Raw genomic sequence first — 17186 nt, 5'->3', positions numbered from 1 at the left:
CCTAATATATATAATTTGGGTAAATTGTATGATTTAAAGAATTCAGTAATTGTGAACCTATCAGGCTTTTCTTTTTATGTTAAGAATGCATGACTTAATGACTTACCTCTCATTTTTGGTAAGCCAAACTATGATTAAGGAAATACAGTGATGACTTAAGAATGACATGTAACAGTCAATCTCATAAAACAGCTGGACAACTTTTTAACTAAGTCATATTTCCTTATATGGGAAACTTCCTATCTGCAAAATGTTGGAATGCCCCATATGAAAACCCAAGGGATGCATAAATAGTCATTCTCTATAGTTTAACGGAATTCTGGAGTAATCCTCCCAAAACATTCAGCAATTATAAGATTCAGTACCAGAGTTCTGAAGATAATTTTGAGCCTCAGAATTTAACTGGTTTTGAGAACTTGGAGAGGTCCCAAAGAAGAGCAATAAAAATAAAACGTGGGTTAGAAAACTGGCCCTTATGAAGGAAGGAACAAAAATATTGACGATCAGCCTTGCGCGTGATGCTTAAGAGAGTCTAGCCATTATGAGGGAAGGGGTGAGATTTGAATCCCATAGCCTGTGCTTGAACAATAGGAGGCAATACATCTCAGTAAGTCAAGGCAAGAGAGAAGGAAGCATTGCTTTTCCTTGCTCCGTGTATCTCTCCAGCAGGATCCAGGAAGGTAAGACTAGACCCATATTCTTTCACCAGTATAATTCCAGAGCCGAGTAAAGTGCCCAGTCCAGAGTAAGCTCAATAAATCCTTGTTGAATGAAGACCAGACTGCATTCGTTTCAGTGACTTATTGAATGCTACCTCTTATTCACCCTTAGCAGAACAGAAATATTTGGGGAACACCTAAAATACTTATAGAGTAAGCTACAACTTTTATTTGTAGTTGCTACAAGTTTTAGTTAAAAAAAAATAACAAAATTTTAAAATGATAATGTCTAATGCTACTGAAGACATTGGGTAAAATGAAGACTAGATGGATGAAACAATGATGGAACATAATTAGGAGTGTACATCAAGATCTCTAAAAATGAACTGGTAATTCCACTTTGAAAAGTCAATCTTATGGAAATGATCCTAAACACAGAGAAAAACAACTTTCCTGTATGGCGTAGCGTTATTTGTAATAGTGAAAATCTGGAGGCAGTGTGAAGGTCCGTACAGAAATGCATGCCCAGGGGTGCATCATTCAACAGCAGCAAAGACAAGGTACAGGTCACGCTGCAATATACATAACAGTTTTTCCCATATTTAGGATTATTTCCAAGGGAACTGTTAAGGTACAGACAACTTGAAAAACTCCTAAAAAACACTACACATTTTCCAAATATATAATTTGGGGGTTCCTAGTTGCTGAGGATTCTTATGTTTATAAAAACATAAAATGCAAATAAGAGTATCTTCTACCAGCTCTTTTTTTTCGTGTGAAGCTGTGAAACTAAATAGCTCTTGCTTCCAGAAAGCAACAGCCAATTTAATGAAAGAGAGAGAGAGGATTCCTCTTCACTGGAGATTTATTTACTTGTAACAAAAGCTAAGGGGACCATATCTGTCAATTATGCCACTGTGTCTAGCTACACTATCCAAGATCATAAAATCTTATTAAAGTTAATTTGTGCTGATTATCTTTTCACACTAGCCTAATTTTCCCCAATTCTTAGGAACTGTTGCAGTTGCAAAAGCCACCAGCTCACAGGAATCATCCTAAATCAGAGAGGCCACAGACTGAAATGTATGTGAGCACTCCCTCCTTCTCTTTCTGCTAATGGGTCATAGCACTCTACTCTGCTGAACCCAATATGGCCTCAGAATCCTTGTCAACACAGTATCCAGAGAGCCTCTAGCTACCAATCATAGAACCTGAGAGATAAGGCTCTTTACCATCCTTGAATCCAATGACAAATCAGGAAATTCAATTCCCCGGTACATTTAAAACTGACTGATTGCCCCATTGGCCAGTCAAAATAAGGATGTGTTGCTCCCTCAGAAACGAGTGTATAGAAATTCAACATTCATCAACTCTTCTAAAATATTCAACTACTAAAACATTTTTATTTAAAACATGTTTCTATAGAAGCAACTAACGAAAGATAAGGACTATGTTATACCAAGAAAATAAGATGCTCCATAGTATGTATGTTATGTGTATATTTCTCTCAAAACATCACCATTTTGCCCTGATCATTGCCAAAACACAATTTAAAGATACTCAGGGTATGATCATCTGGGATATAGTTCTCAATATGTATAGAAATAATGAATTATTTCTTTCACATAACCAGGGATACTTGTAGATATAAGATGCGAAGGAAATTTCTTCTAAAAAGATAATTCTAGAAAACCAGGTAGCATACCATCCAGAATCTTTCAAAGTCCCCAAATACTTATCATTTGCTATCCCCAGGAGTAGTGAAGAAATGAGCATGAAATTAAACCAAACATATACAGCCCCTCAGACGTTCCCTGAGCCCATGCCACCTTTAAGTGTCCAACAATGTGTGTTTGGAGGGCTCTGGCAAAAGCAGCCTGTGGGATCCCACAGTAAGAGGCTCAAGGCACTCAGTGTGCCCAATAGATACCTGACCAACACTCTCGTTAGATCTCTCCCTCATAGATCTCACCTGAAAGATGCCAGAACAATAAAAACAAGGTCAGGCACAGAAAGAATCCCATTTTCCACATAAAATAGCATCTGCCTTTTCCCATGCTAATTCTGCTATAGGCAGCTTATTTACAAACATAGAAATAGCTGCAACTTGACTCCAGTCTCATTGCAAGATCAAAATGGCATCATGCAGAGAAGCCTCCTAGCGCACTTGGCTCAATGAGTGAAATGTAAGTGGAGATGAGCCAAACAACTTGACACCCACTAGTCAGCTTAACCAGATACCCTCCAGTTTCCTGTAGTGGAGGTACCGGGGTTCTGCTGCGCAGAGCCAAAGAACTCACTTACACTGATTGCCCGGGGGTCAGTCAGAGACTTAGAGCCAAAGATCGGTAAATAAATTTCACGTCGTACCTAATATTTATTAGCACACCTACCCACACATAGGAATAGCATTGCCTAAGTGTGGCAGTGAGTTTTCCAATGTAACTACTTAAAATTAGCTAAGTCGTCTTACGTACAGGCCCAGTGAATTTTAAAAGATTTTACTCCAATCCTTTAGCCACCTGGCCAGAATTACAGGGTTTTAAATCATCAGGAAGAGGGCAGAGAGAAAATGCATCTTAATTTTGGGGACAGAATTTATTGCCTTTCTTAAATTCATTAATTAAAGTTATCTACTAGCAGTTAAGAAACATCTAAACCAATATATACATGAGATACATGTGAGATACACATTGACTTTTCCTGACTGCATGTGAACATCCAGAACGGAACGGCCGTGCCCTGAGGGTCCAATGCCTGCACGTGATGCATCTAACAGCTGCCCATGACAGCCAGGTCTTGCAAAGTTCCACCTGCTGAAGGCCCCGCTGACGAGCTCCCACTCTACCCCCGACATCAAATCACTCTTCCTGAACACTCTCACTTCTTACCAATTCATGAGCAGTTTGCTTTTAAGGAACCATATAATTAAAATTAAAGTATCACAAAATAGAAGGTCTAAAAGAAACTCTTCTCAAAGGAAAAGTGAGTTAGGAACTTAGTTTATACAGAGCATCTGAGGATAGGCAACGAGATGATTAACGCTATTTCCCTTTGAGAACTCAAATGTGGAGATTCTCAACAACCCCATCTGGTAACTTAAATATTAGGCTACCCATCAGAAAGTGAAAACATTCATGTATGTTTTCACACAAAAACATCTGTGTTGCATATTAAACCAAAGAGAATTCTGATGCTTTTTTCACTGCAGTGTATTCATACACTGGAATGTTCGCCTTGGGCTCAAGGACTAAACACCATGACCATATATGCTGTGTCTGCCTTCCTGATGACTCAGGCTTTCTGAATTACTCTTTATCCATCCGCCAACTACATATAGCCCACCACATAGGCAATTATGACTGCCCTGTATACTTGTGGACCAACTGTCAGCATTTAAATGACAAGTGATTCTTTTAATCCCAGGTTTATTAGCAGAAGAACAGTAAAGATAATGAAGGAAACCTTTGGCAAATCCATTTTGAAATGAAATGAGTAACAAGACCAAAAATAAAACTGAAAAACAGTTTTTCTTTACTACTTACTCTATATAAAATTAATACCTGAGGGCTAAGTTCTTTTTTTAATTTAATTTTAATTTATCATGAAACGTATCCATATGCATGAATCATGTAGAAATAAATATAATGAATATCAGTCTTTTGTCTCTAGTCTACATTGTATCTTATATCTTAAAGTTCACATTGTAAAATCTAATTTTGGTTATGTCTACTTTAAATATAAATAATATTTCTTCAAAAATGTATTTAATTACTATTCTTTAAAGATTATGCCTCTACCTGTATGTGTAAATGGTATTTACACCATACTACAAGATCAAGTTGCAAAGATTATTAAAAACAACAAATACACAAACAGCAAATTTACCACAACATCCAAGTATGACACTATTGAGGAGATTTTTTATTTTTTAAACAAATTATTTGGAATCCCCTTAGAAAATAGTTTCTATTTTATGGATTTACTATTTTACTAATAATGCTATGATATAGTATTATGAAAATATAAAGAAAAATTATTATTTTACTTACATGGTATCTCTAATAAGAAGTGCACTTCCCAATTTGAAACATGTTTTATCACCTTCACAAAATGCATGTTTCAGAGAAAAGCTCTCTCCTAGATCAAAGCCTGTAAAACGTGACAAATGATTTAATCCAGCAGTTTTATTAAATTTGGTAAACTCACAGAGATGTTGATGTTTAACTAGGATTTTTTTTGTTCTTATCTGTAGACTGATTTATTTCAAATAAAATCCTGCTGTTTGGGACCAGCAAAATTTCTTGATTTCATTTTTCTCCTTTTAGGATATAAGAGGATGAAATATGTTTCAAAAGACTCAAATATTAATTTGCTTTGACCCAGAAATTATCCTAAGTAATTAATCAGAGTAGTTCATTGTAGCAGCTCTGATGGCTGAAGACAGAAAATTAGTTAATTAAAACACACTACAGCCGTTCAATTGAAATCTAAGCAATCTTTTAAAAAAATCATTCTTTAGAAGAATATATGTTGATGTGGGGAAATGCTTGGATTTCAAAAACAATATACATATCATAAATGTGATACGTATTATGTGTGCACTTAATGTGTGCACGTGCTCGTGTGTGTGTGTCTGTGTGAGAGAGAGACACAGAGAGAGAGAGAATGGAGGATGAGAGGGAGAAAGAGAAAGAAAGACAGGAATTCTACACCAAATGAGAATCATGACTATATTTGGGTAGTGAGATTTTTCTTTCTCATAAATTTTCTTTTTTCAAAATTTCTACAATGGATATAACTTTTATCATTTTAAATAACTTTTTTTCTCCAAGAGGCTGAGTTGTTGTTGGTCTTGGCTTAAACAATACAGAACTCTGCTCTCAGCATTTTTTTTGCATCATCCATCTTCTTTGCTTCTAGTGTTTTAAATTGACATTATCATCTTAAATCACAACGTCAAAGAATCACCTACAATATGTTACATGTTTGGTGATAATTTTACACAAAATGCTTCTTTGTGAAGGATTATAATGCTTACCTGGAACTTCATGTTTATCTCTGTTGTCTCCTGTAAACTGATGTCCCTCTGTTCTCAGTATAGGACATTGTTTTTCTGCTAAATAAAAAAAAGTATTGAGGATTTGCACTACATTTTCTATCTTTTTTTACAAATAAATTTGAATCACACAATACAATCAGAAACTTAAAATAAAATGGAAATAAATTAAACCATCCTATTAAGTTTCCGTAGAATGAGGAGACTATTGCCCACCGCACAGTGTGTCTGTGAGGATTACATGTGGTTAGGTATGCGAGGTGCTTAGAACAGTGCCTGGACACAGTGAGTGCTTGTTAGTGTTAGCTATTCCTCTTACTATAATCATTCCTATTCTAACATTCTAATTGTTGCTATATACTTGACATTAGGAAATTAGCTAGCTTTAGCATCATTCAATTTTCATATTCTACTATTAAAACAACTGACCTGCTACTATACTTAACGCAGCTTTGATTCCCGTGTTGGTGTCAGGTGATATTTAATTTCAGAACAGAATGGGACTGCTATGGACTGACTGTGTCCCCCTCAAATTCATATGTTGAGACCTTAATCCACAGTATGATGGTATTTGGAGGTGGCCTTTGGGAGATAATTAGCTTTGGATGAGGTCATGGGGTGGAGCCCCATGATGGGACTGGTGTCCTTATGAGGGGAAGGAGAGACAGGAGCCCCTTCTCTCTCTCTGTCATGTGAGGGAACCAGAAAGAGCCCTCACCAGAACCTGGCCATGCTAGCACCCTGATCTTAGGCTTCCCAGCTGCCTGAACTGTGTGAAATAAACTTTTGTTGTTTAAGCCACCCGGCCTATGGCATTCTTGTAGAGTAGCTGGAACTGACCAAAGCAGCCACATAGATGGAAGGTATTAAAATAAAATTAAAAAGCAAAAAAGTGAAGACCTCTGCCATAAAAAAGTGGCCTATAATGGAAAAAATGAGATAAAATCATCGAGAAAAATATTATTTATGTGTGAAGGCACTTAACGATATTCAAAGAAATAAAATAATTTAGTCTACATTTACAGTGAATTTACATATTCAATACTAACACAACACACTAATGCAGTAGTATACATGCATACATTAATTTTTCACCATCTGGGGTATGTTTAAACCTAATTCAGGATAGATTCTAGGAATATAATAGTCAATTCAGACAAAATTGCAGCCAATTTTTAGAATATGCCAACGTTAACTATGTAAATGGAGAGATCTTACACTAAATTGATTAAATATTTTGGCGTCATGCAATCACAACCCTAATTCTCCACATCTTAAATTTGTGTTTGGGTTTAATGATCTAAAACTTTTTAATATAGAGGGGAGATAAACTGCTTAAAACCAAACTCATCACCTGCTCTGTGGAAGGTGGAAACTACAGATTCTCCAGATCAACTACTGAGCAACTCAGCCACTTGTTTCACAAACGTACCACAGACTTCAGGGGTGCTGACAGGAGAGCATCTTAATGTACTTAACCAGGAGAATAAATCAGATTCTAAAGAGTGCTACCACTGACTCAGATTTAAAAGCTGCAATACACGTAAATGAAATTATAGCACTGAATAACTTTAGAGACAACTTAGCTACTCCTAAGTAGCTAAGTTCCTAAGTAGCTAAATTCCTATCTCAGAGATCTTAACATGATTGCAGGTCCTAAATAACAGTAAAATTGGATATTTTGTAAACATTACCAACTTTTTATCTGAATTCATAATCATTTTTACAAAAACCAAGCATCTCATCAAGCTCTCTGCACTGAAAACTTGAGAGCATCATTGAGAGAAATTAAATCCTACATTACCGAAGGGTAAACCAAGGATTTAGATTGGAAGACTCAATATTGTTAAGATGTCAATTCTCAATTTTACCCTAGATTCAGTGAAATAACAATTAAAATTCCAACATGTTGTGTGTGTGTGTGTGTGAGTGAAAAATGACAAGCTGATTTTCAAATTTATATGGAACTCCAAAAAACTAGAATAGCTAAGGCAAAATTGAAGAACAAGCTGGAGAATTCACACCGTCAGATACCAGGAATTTTTATAATGTGGTGTTGGTGCACCTACAGATAAACAGATCAATGGAACAGAGTAGAGAGGCCCAAAACAGACCTGTTCACATACGGTCTCCTGATTTACCACAAAAGGGCCACCACACTTCAGTGAGAAAAGGGTGGTGTTTTCAATAAATGGTTCTGAGTCAACTATTTTGAGCATATTTTTCTATATGGTCTATCTCCATACACAAAAACACTGAACCTTGACCTTTACCTCACATCATACAAGAACTTAGAGATGATCTGAGACCTAAGTGTGAAAGGTAAAACAATAAAGGACTACAGAAAAACATAAAATCTTCACAAACCTGGGGTAGTAAAGATTTCTTAAAGAGGGACACAAAAATCACTAATTATAAAAGATTGATAAATTGGACTTCATTAAAATTAAAATCTTTATTAATCAAAAGACGACATTAAAAGAGTGAAAAGGCAAGACACAGACTAGGAGCCCCAGAGTATTGTACTTCATATATCCAATAAAGCGTCATATCCAGAATATACAAAGAACTCTCACAATCAATAAGAAAAAGATGGAAAACCCTATTTTGAAAATGTGCAAAAAAACTTAAGCACTTCACAAAAGAGAATGTCCAAATTGCCAACCCACAAATGAAGAGGTGATCAACACCATTAGTAACCAGAGAAATGCAAAGTAAAACCACAATGAGATACCACTAAATGGATAAGAATTAAAGAACTGACAGCACCAAGTGTTGATGAGGGTGTGGAGCAAGCACTCTCCTATGTTGCTTGTGGGAGTAGAAACCCGTACCACCACTTTAGAAAACTGTTTGGCACCATTTACTAAAGCTAAACATGAATGAACTCTATGACCTGTAAATTCAATGACCCAAGAGAAATGAGTACAAAAAATTAGTGTAAATAGCTCTTTTAGAAGAGAATATTTGTTGCAGCATTACTCATAATAGTCTAAAACTGGAAACAACCCAAATGTTCATTGACAAGACAATAAATGCATAAATCGTGGTATATACAATGAAAAACTACAGCAATAAAAAAGAAGGAACAACTGATACATGCAACAACCTGGATGAATCTCACAGATATATTGTTAAGTGGAAAAAATATCATTCCCAAAAGAACACACACTGTACAATTCCATTTATATAAAGTTCGAGAGATTGACAACTAATCTATGCCAGGGTCCTGGTCACCGTGGTGGGGTGTCAACTGGGAGCAGACACAGGAAAGCCTTCTGGGGTTTTGGCAATGTTCTATGTTTTGATCTGAGTGGTAGTTACACAGATGTATGAATACAGTTGTAAAAATTCATTGTACTGTGCATCTAAGATTTGTTAACCTTAGTGTGTAATATCTCAAGAAAATGAGGAAAACAGCATGTCTGTGAGAAAATAAGCTAAAAATGATTCGTGCAAAACAAATCAAAATTCTGATCAAATTTTTATAATGACTTTGAATGGCTGTATTAAATGAGATTAACTTTAAATTCTTCATAACGTATGTAGGGAAGCCCCAGTTGATGACTGGCAAAACACATCTCCAGACAGCGGAAATGGACTTCCTACTACGACACTCTGGTAACGAGGGGAAGGTATGCTGGCCTACGGCCCAGTTGGAAACAGTATATGTCTTATTTAAATTCTTCCAGGGACTTAATGAATATATGATGATGTCAAAGTAATAAGCCTGTCACTTTGAAATGAATGGAATGGAACATTTCCAGTGATATTTATGAAAGTATTTCTCCACTGAAGTCTTTCATTTACGAAAATCAAATATAGCTTCACAGCTTTAGAATATGTGCTTGTTGTGAAAAGTTGAGCACAACTAATGAAAACCAAATGTTAGTTATTTGGAGGTAAGATTCAAGGCACAGTCATCTGAATGTACAGGCCTTAGGGACCCATTGCCTAAAAATAGCGAGGCAGCAGAAGTGGCAATCACCAGTTGGATGTGTTAATTTCTCCAAGTATTGGCACATACATTTTAATATGAAGGAAAGCACACTTTTTCCATAAATGGACATGTACCTTGATCAACTACTGATAAGACCCAAATATCCAAACAACCCATCAGGTGGACAGAGGAGAATCTCTACAGCAGTGTCCCTTCAGAGGCTCTCTGGAATGTTCCAGAATTACTCACACTTCACCACAAAAGATGCACTACTTAGGGACCCTTCATCAACAGGCCTTTTAAAAAGCAAATGCATGTGTTTTTGACAAATTCATGCTGAGATGTCATTAGTGATTGTCAGACACACTTTCCTCCTGACTTGGCTTGAAGGACCCAGGCAGCATCCAGGGTTGGAAGGATATGGAAGGGGGCAAAGGAAGAAAGGAAGGCAGCTAGGTCAGATGTGGCTAGATTATCTAGGTTTTATCTAGATTATGTACAAAAATGACGTACTTTTTAAAAGATTTCCACCCTTCTCTCCCTCTAAAAATCAGAATCCCAAGGCCCTGAGAACAAATCACCCAAGAGGCCCTATGTGACTCTTCAGATCCCAGAGTGAGGTGACGGCAAAGCTGAAAGAAAACCCAAGGTTCCTGGGGCCCAACTTTCTTTGCTCTGCTTTGAACACTGTGTCTCAAAACCATATTCCAAACAAAATAAGAGAGTCCCTAGGAAACGCTCCTCACTCTTTAGTGGAAATGCATTTGTTCCCACTCTCAGTTTGAAACACATGCTTTAAAAAAAAATCACTTTTCCCCTCAATCTCTAAATCCTGCTCTGTTCTCGCCCGCTGACTTGTTCTCCCGTTGTACTGCTAAGCGCTCTAGTCTCGAGATTAGATCTCGTCTTCTGAAACATGTTTCCCTATCATTGTTCTGGTATTCTTTACACTCATATAAAGGACTGTAGTTCAATAGAGTATTACTGAAAGCACGTTGAATTCCCTCTTTTTCATTTTTTTTCTTACTATTCTCTGAAGGCACTTGAACTCCCTCCTTCTCCTCTCAAAAAGCTAGAAGTCCAGACCAGTTAAAGTCTACAATTTAAGTTTTCATTGTTTCAACTGATTTATACAGACAAGATCTGTGAGTGTTGCTGATGCTCATACTGAAAATGGACCCGTCACTCTCGGTGGCCACAGAGAAAAAGCCAGGAGGTGAGGTCATTCCTTGTGCACTACAGACACAAAGGGGAAAATTAAAATTAGAGGCATCATGAAAAATAAATGTAAACGTGTTCTATTACACTCTTTACAGTTTGTTGAGGGTTCTTAGTATTACTTAAGCTATTTATATACCACTTTACCGATTGCAGGAAAGAAAATATATAATTTGTCTAGTAGAGATATCATTTTTATTTTAACTTTGCTAAAGTGCACGTATTTCCACACATTTGTACCTAAATAACAATGTACTGTGAATACTACGGTATTACAATATTCAGTTAACTGTGAATTAAGGCTTGTTGAGAGAACTTTAGGGAGGATTTGTTACTGAAAGGTGTAAATCCAGAAGCCTACCCATTCACATGGTATCTGGGAATAGTCCCAGAGGGCAAGGGCTGACCATCTCCCGAGAGGTCTCCCAGGGCAGTGTGCACTGCTTTGGTGAATTTACCAGAGCCCAAGGTGTAGCCTTGACCTTGCAGGCTTAGAGATCAGATTTCCACGACACACAAAGCACAGAGCCATTTCTCAATAGCCTGTGCCCCTCACCTTCTTCTCCCCACTCACTTGACTCCAGTCTTGGGCCTTTCTTGTCACTTCCTCACAGGCCTTGTATGCCCCTGCCTCAGGGCCTTGGTGTGTGCTGCTCTCCAGGTGTTCACATGCCTCCCTTTCCCGCTGCCTTCCTGTCTCTGCTTAAACATCCCACGTGAGGGAAGTCTTCCCTGGCCATGCTCTATAATAACACATCCTCTCCTCCCTTCACATAGTGTAGGATTGCCAAATACAGCAAATAAAAATACAAGATGCCCTGTTAACTGTGAATGTCAGATAAATAACAAGAATATTTTTAGTATAAGTATATCCCCCCTGCAATATCTAGAAAATAAAGAGTATTCCTTATTGATCTGACCGTCAGCAGTAACTGGTGTCCTGCCTGTTACATCGCAAGCCTACCTGCATGCCTGGACTCCATGAGGCCAGATGTGATGGCAGCTCGCACTAAAGAGGCGACAGTGTACACGCAAGAGAGGGGAAGGAATTGACACGAGAATCGCCAGGATGTGATAATGGACTGAATGTAGGGAGGTGGGAGGGGCTGGTTCAGCTGAGCAGAGGTGTAGTTTACTGAAACGATCCCACTAGGGGAAAAAAAGGAGATTGGACAAGGAGTAAATTAATCTGTGGTAAGAGAGGAGGAGTTAGAAACCTTACATCTGAGGCGCCATTAGGACATTGAAACAGCGATGTCACTGAACAGGCAGTTAGAAAGGTGGGTGTGGAACTCAAAGAGAGGTCCAGTGTCTTGGGAGTAAATTTGGGAGTGACTGACAGAGCAATCACATTGAAAGCTACGGGGACGGATGAGATTACACAGAGAGTGAGACGAGAGGAGAGGAGGGGCCAGGGCCATCTCCTGAGAAACTGCGGCCATCCTGGCCTTCGTCCATTGTTCCTACTTCTTCATATCCTCGGGAGCACACATATCATATTATGGAATTATTATTACCTGTAAAATCACAATTAAAATCTGTCTAGTTTCATAGATGTTCTATTTACCACTCTTCTTTTCTAACCTGCATTAAGGAAAATTGTCTCTACCTTTAGTGACAAACTCACGACATGGCCTTTGCCTCAAGATTACAGGTGGGGAGACGAAGAGCAGCAGATTACCACGACACAAAGCTGGCTTGTCTTCTTTCCATAAGCGGGTCAAAACAAGAGCCCTATGGTGTTTTGCATTTGTTCTTTTTGTTTGTGTGTGTGTGAGGAAGATCAGCCCTGAGCTAACATCTGTTGCCGCTCCTCCTCTTTGTGCTGAGGAAGACTGGCCCTGGGCTAACATCCGTGCCCATCTTCCTCCACTTTATACGGGACACCCCCACAGCATGGCTTGACAAGCAGTTCATCAGTGCACGCCCGGGATCAGAACCCCAGCACTTAGCCCCTATGCCACCAGGCCGGCCCCTGTATTTGTTTTTAAAGACTAAAACAGACTTCCTACTGGACAGAGGGGGAGCATGCCTGCTCATTTCATTGTTCCTAGATGCCCTCAGACCCCCCGTATATGGCGTATTTGACAGGACCTCCGATAAAGGACTACAGAGCAACCAAGGCTGGGAGAAAAGCATTGGTTAACAAAAGTATGTAAATTACATTGGACCAGAATATAATAAAACTAATACGGAAAAGTGACCAACCAAGAAAAAAAAGAGGACACAGCTATTTTAACAGAGAGGTCACAAAAGGTCACAGAACCTTCCTTGCTTATTTTTTATCCAAAGCTGATCCTCCAAAGGAGAATACCTGGTTAGGAGCAACACTCTTTGTTTAATAATTATGAAGCTTTCCTCCATTTTCAAAATGTAGGAGTTACACAAGACATTTGTCAGTAGTAGGATGTTTACATGGTACCATATGAAACATGAGGAATCCTTAAAAACATAAAATAAAACGCTCTATATGACAGCACATTTTCCACTCTGAATTTCAGAGTGCAATGTTCGTCAATTAGTAAAAGCCAGATTTCAGAATAATGGTTTTTCCTTGTAATTAATACAAAACTAGTTTAAGAGGGATTACACGTATAGTTTGGGGCCTAAATTTATGATCAATTTAATCTATACACTTAACTTGAAGTTTACCATAAGTAAAAGAAAAATTATGATTTAAACGGTGTTCTGTCATCTCTCTCTTTGTTTAGTCTGTTTTTTTTTTGCTGCTTTTCCTTACTCTGGTTTTCTGATTTTTTTTTTATTACTTTTTATGATAATTCAGTACTTTTGTCTTATAACAGATTAAAGTAGAGGAAAAAGAACCTTTAATTATTCGATACATAAGCTTCTATCACAGAGGAAAATTAGGTTTCAGATTAAAGCAAGTTTTGAGATGACCCCTACATGACGTTTATTTTTTAATACAATTCTCTCCCCACCGTCTTTCGACAACCAATCTGAAACAGCCACATTTAAATTGAAGTGCATCTGCAGTATGAAAATATGCAAATATGCCTTATCTCTTAATCACAACATAGTAGTAAAATTGATGAAAGAATATGAAATAACTGAATTCTTAATAGCCCCAAGATTTTAAAATTCAAGTTGTTATTGAATCTCTCCATATTACTCTTGAATTCTGCCCAACTGGGACAATATTCCAAGGAACCGTTAAACATACCATAGAGGTAAAGTAAAGCAATTAAAAGACTTGATTCATCCTTCATATATTTAGGTTTAACAGTAGACTGTTGACAGCTTCACAAACTCCAGAGTTGAAACCCTAGCCTCTCCCTCAGATTTGTTATATTTTATTTTTAGATGTAATCACTTCCCTCCGGTAAATGGTTAGTGACCACATGCACAGGTCTGCACATGAGGAAACTAAAAAGGGAACCTTGCGCAGAGAATCAGACACAAGTCGAGTCCCCTGTCCGGCCATGCCCAGAGAGTCATATTCTTCAACAATCCTTGTGACAGCACCATGTTGACATGTTCAATTAATGCAAACGATACTTGAAGTTAAGCAATTTCCATGGCATGTTCAGTGTGTGTTGCTTCATGAGCACCTTCTACCAAACGCCATGATAAAAATCAACTCTTAATTTTACTTTATTAATTTCCCTTAGTGCTTTATGTTATGTGACCCTTGTTAGAGTTCAGATTTTGAATTTTGAATTCACACTCTTAGGAAAATTTTTCAGAAGGATTAATTTGTTAAATTAGACCAGTACATATGCGTTTCGGTAGTCCTGCGTACAACATAACCCGATTAAAGAGCTGAGATACCAAAGCCACAAGGCAAAACATCCAGGGGAATCCCAAGATGGGGAAGTTTCAATTATGCAAGATGATTAAGCTCCAGAGATCTGCTGCCCAGCACTGTGCCTAGAGTGAACAACACTGTGTTATACACTGCAGATCAGTGAGGAGGGCAGAGCACACATTCAGTGTTCTCATCACAATAAATAAAAAAAAAAGAGCTACTAAAGCCAAAAAATAACAAAAAAGCAAATAAAATAAAAGGAACCTGGTAGCATAAGATGCAAGACAATCAACTGAGAAAAAAAAGCAAAAAGAAAAAAAGCAATGCCCGTTAGTTATCCCAAACGCGAGTGTTTCTCCACGTGTGTCCTTCAGACATGCTGCCTCAGATTCCCCTGGGGAGCTTGCTACACATGTAAATTACTGACCCCCCCCCCCAGTCTGTCCTCATAATGGAATCTCGAGATGGGACTTGGGAATCAATCCCCAGATGATCCTTGCTCACACTAAAACTGGGAAAACTATTGACACAGATCCTTCAGATCATCATTATCATCAAGAACATTCATTAGGCACAGCATGTGCCTAAAAACTGTCTCACTCAAGCAACAATTCATTTTACCTTTGAGCCAAAAAAGTCCTATCTCCTTGGATTAAGTGGCAAATCTCATATCCTACTGTGTCCCTTCAAAGGAAGAGACGTGAAGAAATTCGGAGGAGCAGCAGCGTTATCAGAATAAACTCCTGCCCTAGGTGCTTCTTTGTGCCATGAGTCACTCCCCACTTATTTCTCACTGAAGAAAGAAAGTGTTCGCCCCAAAGTATGACAGCTGCAGGATGTCATCTACACAGTGGTGAGATATTCAAACTTTCTGGTGGATTAGTTTAGGAAATGTACCTCCTGCCAAATTAGTAAAAAATCGTAAAGACTTACAAAACCCTCTGAGAGACTAAGATGTGTTATATTTTTATAAGAGATTGTTTTATTTTAGTGTACTTCAAACTCAAAAATCTCTACTAGAGTGTTTATACCTGGTTAGCAAACATTAGTAAAGACATATTCAAAAGAACAAGCACAATAAGACTCACGGTCTCAGAGTACACCATCTTATGTGACCATCAGAAGATGTCACATGTGATCCTTTGCACAGAAGGAGAGTGGAAGTTCCTCTTTGCTCAGCAAATGGCTCCTTCAATGTGTCTAGTCCAACTCTGAATGACGAAGCACACCTAGACCAGTAACTTACACTACCCTATGTTCAAGAAAAGTCTTCCAAATCAGCCACATAATCATTTTTAAAAATCAGAGGTGGACATAAGTGTTTCAAATTGCCTTTAAGCCCTTTGGAAATATTGATGAGGTTGATAAATTTAACAACTGCAAACAAATATTATCTATTTAGTTCAAAAAGCGCTCTACCGACTGTTAATCTTTTGTTCACCTCATCTGAGATACTACAAAACTGACATGTAATTAAGCTACATTTCCTTTTATATCTCCTATTCTCCTTTTCACTTTGCCCTCATTAAGATTAGATATGTCCCTGGCTAATCCTAATTAGTGATGGGTTTCCGTACTTAAAATTTGAATAACTCGAATAATTCATAACGGGGAAAGGGAGAAACATACACACAGAGATGCACGCATATATTTACATTTGTAAATATCAGTGAGAGAAAGGAAAGGCTATTTCGACTAATATAATATGCACATGAAAAAATGAGGTGATTTTAGAAATGCTCAATGTGAAACGTGAAGGTCGCTGGGAGAAAACAGGGAATTATTGCTTATTTTGTACCAGTCAATTTCATCTACAGTCTCTTCAACCTTAACAAGACTTATTTTAAAGACTTTTCAAATAATTTAAAGAGTGTAAATAACACTTGGTGATGGGACAAAGAGGTGGCCTGGATACCTGGCTTGTCCCTGACTGTCACCGAGGCGGAAGTGGGGAGCAGGAGCACCGCCGCCCAGAGCCAAAGTCGCCAAGAGCCGGTGTGCCTCATCGCGCCTCGAGACCATGCACCAGCGCCCGGAGATCTGCAACAAGACAAAACGTCTGAATTGAGCTTATCGTACACAGTTCTTCTCATCATTATCTCCAGAAAATCCTCATCACCAAAGAGAAAACGATAGATTTTTACCTTATATATTATTATATAATTGGATATATGATTATATATTAATTGTACATAATATATAAATATATACTGTGTATTAATTTCATTATTTCATTAATGTGTATGAAAGAGCTCTGAAAATATTTTCGGATTTGTTCCTAGCTAATTATCAGTGTCCATACAGCCTCTTAATACTTAAATTTTCTCTTATTTTAAATGTTTTTTTAAAGCCACCACCACTTAAAATGATTTATATATATATATATATATTTTTTTTAACTCATGGTAAAATACACATAACATAAAATTTACCATCTTAACCATTTTTAAGTAAACAGTTCGTGGCATTAAGTACATTCACGTTGTGTAATCATCACCACCATCAGTAACTCTTCTCATCTTGCAAAACTGAAACTCTGTA

General features: G+C 37.7%; 1 protein-coding gene across 3 annotated transcripts in view; it reads right to left on the bottom strand.

Moving 5' to 3' along the window:
* COL19A1 (collagen type XIX alpha 1 chain) overlaps window positions 1-16654 on the bottom strand; it is a 297117-nt gene extending 280463 nt beyond the window's left edge. For 2 of the 3 annotated variants that reach the window (XM_087437889.1, XM_087437888.1), the window contains exons 1-3: window positions 16561-16651; window positions 5701-5775; window positions 4712-4811 (exon numbers count right to left, since the gene is read on the bottom strand). In XM_087437889.1, coding sequence (XP_087294015.1) covers window positions 4712-4811; window positions 5701-5775; window positions 16561-16651 — 266 coding nt within the window. Of the gene's footprint in view, window positions 1-4711; window positions 4812-5700; window positions 5776-16560 lie in introns of all 3 variants that reach the window. The other variant, XM_014782544.2, reaches the window with a different exon arrangement.
* Window positions 16655-17186: the final 532 nt, after the last annotated feature.

This window comes from Ceratotherium simum, chromosome 13 (genome assembly GCF_057802395.1).
Source record: "Ceratotherium simum simum isolate JZ-2026a chromosome 13, ASM5780239v1, whole genome shotgun sequence".
NCBI lineage: Eukaryota > Metazoa > Chordata > Mammalia > Perissodactyla > Rhinocerotidae > Ceratotherium > Ceratotherium simum.
This window is presented reverse-complemented; position numbering and strand designations above follow the sequence as displayed.